Here is a 3,111-nt window from a genome sequence, read left to right on the forward strand (position 1 = left end):
TGAAATTCCCGGAAGGCTTCATGTGGGGCACTGCCACGGCCTCGTACCAAGTGGAGGGCGCCACCAACGAAGGTGGACGTGGCGACAGCATCTGGGACGCTTTCTCTCGGACACCCGGCAAGATCGTGAATGGAGACACGGGTGAGAAGGCGGTGGATCACTACCACCGCTACAAGGAGGATGTGCAACTCATGAAAAAGATGGGACTCAAAGCCTACCGCCTCTCCATCGCCTGGCCGCGCATCATCCCTGCTGGAATCGGCAAAGTGAACGAAGAGGGCGTCGAGTTCTACAACAATCTCATCAATGAGCTGTTGGCCAACGACATCACGCCGCTCGTGACGCTGTACCATTGGGATCTGCCTTTGGCTCTGCAGACCGAGTATGACGGCTGGCTGGGTGGCAAGTTCATCCAGGACGCCTTCGTGCAATACGCTCGCGTGTGCTTCCAGCGCTTTGGAGACCGTGTGAAGAACTGGTTGACGCTGAACGAACCGTGGTGCTCGGCCTTCCTTGGCTATGGCATTGGCGTTCACGCTCCCGGTCGCAAGTGTAAGCCGCAGACGGAAGTGTATCTGTCAGCTCACAACCTGCTGTTGGCCCATGCACGCGCTGTTGAAGCGTATCGCAACGAGTTCCAAGCTGTGCAAAAAGGAAGAATTGGTATCACGCTCAACTGTGACTGGCGTGAACCGGCACCAACGGATGATCCCGCGCAGAAGGCCAAGAACGAAGAGGCCGCAGAGCGTTCACTACTCTTCTTCCTGGGCTGGTTTGCTGATCCAGTCTACAAGGGCGACTATCCACAAGTCATGAAAGACCGCTGTGGACTGCGGCTGCCGAAGTTCACTGAAGACGAGAAGAAGTTGCTGAAAGGCAGCTCGGACTTCTTTGGTTTAAACCACTACGGAACCAGCTACACTAAACCATCGGCCGAGTACGAGGCCAAGATCGCACCACCGAACGACGCCACTGGTGGCTATGGACTTGATGAAGGCACGAAGCTGACGTCGGACGACTCCTGGAAGCGTACGGACATGGGCTGGAACGCCGTAGGCTGGGGGTTTCAGAAGCTGCTGGTCTGGATTCAGAAGCGCTATGCAGTCCCTAATGGCATTCTGGTCACGGAGAATGGCTGTGCGTGGCCGGATCGCACGAAGGAGGAGGCCCAGAACGACGATTTCCGAGTGGGTTTTTATAAGGAATACCTCACGGGTCTGCACAACGCTATTGCGGAAGGCGCAGATGTCCGTGGATACTTCGCTTGGTCTTTCATTGACAATTACGAGTGGGCCGAGGGCTACACCAAGCGTTTCGGACTGCACTGGGTCAACTACGAGACCTTGGAACGTACTCCCAAGAAGTCGGCGCTTTGGTACGGCGATGTCATTCGCAATAATGGATTCGCTGCTTAAAGTGGATACAGTGAAGCTGCAAGCTGCACTTCCTCGTAGGGAACAGCAAAGCAACTGCTATCGTGTCGTAAAGAAGTTGGGTAGCTCTCTATCACCGAGGTTGGGAACGTAAAACTTCATGATGTGGTCGAATCAATTGCAAAAGTTCAACAGCTGCAACAATAGCTTCAACCACGACTAAAATGATTAGCCAACGGATTTCGTTATTCTGACACCCTTCGTTTATGCTCGGTATGTATTGATTAACACTCAGGAAGGGACGGATGTCATGAAACCCGACGATTCTCTTGACGATTATGCTCAAGATAAATTGTGCCAGTGACGTCAGTTCAAAGAGCTCATTCATCAATTTCGCTTGACCTGCACAAGCTTCAACACTCAACCTCGCAATGACCAAGCAGATTCGCTTTCCCGAGGGGTTCCTGTGGGGTGCCGCTACTGCGTCGTATCAGGTTGAGGGTGCAGTGAATGAAGGCGGTCGTGGTGCCAGCATCTGGGACGCGTTCTCGCACACTCCGGGCAAGACTGTGAATGGCGATACGGGCGACGTAGCCATCGACCACTACCACCGCTACAAGGAAGACGTGGCACTTATGAAGAGTATGGGACTCAAGGCCTACCGTTTCTCCTTTGCCTGGCCACGCATCATTCCGGCCGGTGTGGGTGAGGTCAACGAGGAAGGCGTGCAGTTCTACAACAACCTTATCAACGAGCTACTGGCTAACGGAATCGAGCCCATGGCTACACTATACCACTGGGATCTACCGCTAGCATTGCAGACGGAGTTTGATGGATTCCTGGGTGAACAGATCCATGACCATTTCGCGCAGTATGCTCGAGTGTGCTTTGAACGGTTCGGCGACCGTGTCAAGAACTGGATCACAATGAATGAGCCGTGGGTGGCCAACTACATGGGCTTCGGCACGGGTATGCTGGCTCCTGGACGCAAGCATAACAAGCACTTTGAGCCGTATCTTGCGGGTCACAACATGCTGATTGCACACGCCCGGGCTGTGGAAGTCTACCGGAAGGAGTTCCAGGAGACTCAGGGTGGCCAGATTGGTATCACTCTGAGCGCTGAGTGGAAGGAGCCTGGACCCACCGATGATCCAGAACAGAAGAAGAAGAACATTGCTGCGGCGGAGCGTGCGATGGCGTGGAGTTTCGATTGGTTTGCGGCGCCAGTGTTCTTTGGCGACTACCCACAGATCATGAAAGACCGAGCCGGTGACCGACTGCCGAAGTTCACCGAGGAGCAGAAGAAATTGCTGAAGGGAAGCTCCGACTTCTTCGGGCTTAACAACTACAGTTCGTGCTACGTCAAGCCGTCGCCTGAGTTCGAGGCTGGTATCGCACCTCCGAATGACAACACTGGCAGTCTCGAGGCTGATGAAGGCGCTACGGGTTACCAAGATCCGTCCTGGGTGCAAACTGGGGCTCCGTGGAACTACGTCACGCCTTGGGGACTGAAGAAACTCTGCTTGTACATCCACGAGAAGTATCACCCGAAGAACGGTATCATCATCACGGAGAACGGTTCAGCCTGGCCTGATGTGACGAAGGAGGAGGCCCAGCAAGACACCCAGCGCGAAGATTGCTACCGCCAGTACATCGCCAATGTTCACGAGGCGATTACGGAGGGTGCTGACGTTCGCGGCTACTTTGCGTGGTCCTTCTTTGACAACTACGAGTGGTC

General features: G+C 54.5%; 2 protein-coding genes across 2 annotated transcripts in view; both read left to right on the forward strand.

Moving 5' to 3' along the window:
• PPTG_24313 (beta-galactosidase) overlaps nucleotides 1–1,415 on the forward strand; it is a gene marked incomplete at both ends in the record, with an annotated part of 3,411 nt that extends 1,996 nt beyond the window's left edge. Inside the window, one exon of the mRNA XM_008916326.1 lies at nucleotides 16–1,415. Coding sequence (XP_008914574.1) covers nucleotides 16–1,415 — 1,400 coding nt within the window. The remainder of the gene's footprint in view (nucleotides 1–15) is intronic.
• A 389-nt stretch (nucleotides 1,416–1,804) lies between these two features.
• Nucleotides 1,805–3,111, forward strand: part of PPTG_18271 (hypothetical protein) — a gene marked incomplete at its 5' end in the record, with an annotated part of 8,133 nt that continues 6,826 nt past the window's right edge. The window contains one exon of the mRNA XM_008916327.1: nucleotides 1,805–3,108. Coding sequence (XP_008914575.1) covers nucleotides 1,805–3,108 — 1,304 coding nt within the window. The remainder of the gene's footprint in view (nucleotides 3,109–3,111) is intronic.

Source organism: Phytophthora parasitica (assembly GCF_000247585.1).
Source record: "Phytophthora parasitica INRA-310 unplaced genomic scaffold supercont2.82, whole genome shotgun sequence".
NCBI classification, from domain to species: Eukaryota; Oomycota; class Peronosporomycetes; order Peronosporales; family Peronosporaceae; genus Phytophthora; species Phytophthora nicotianae.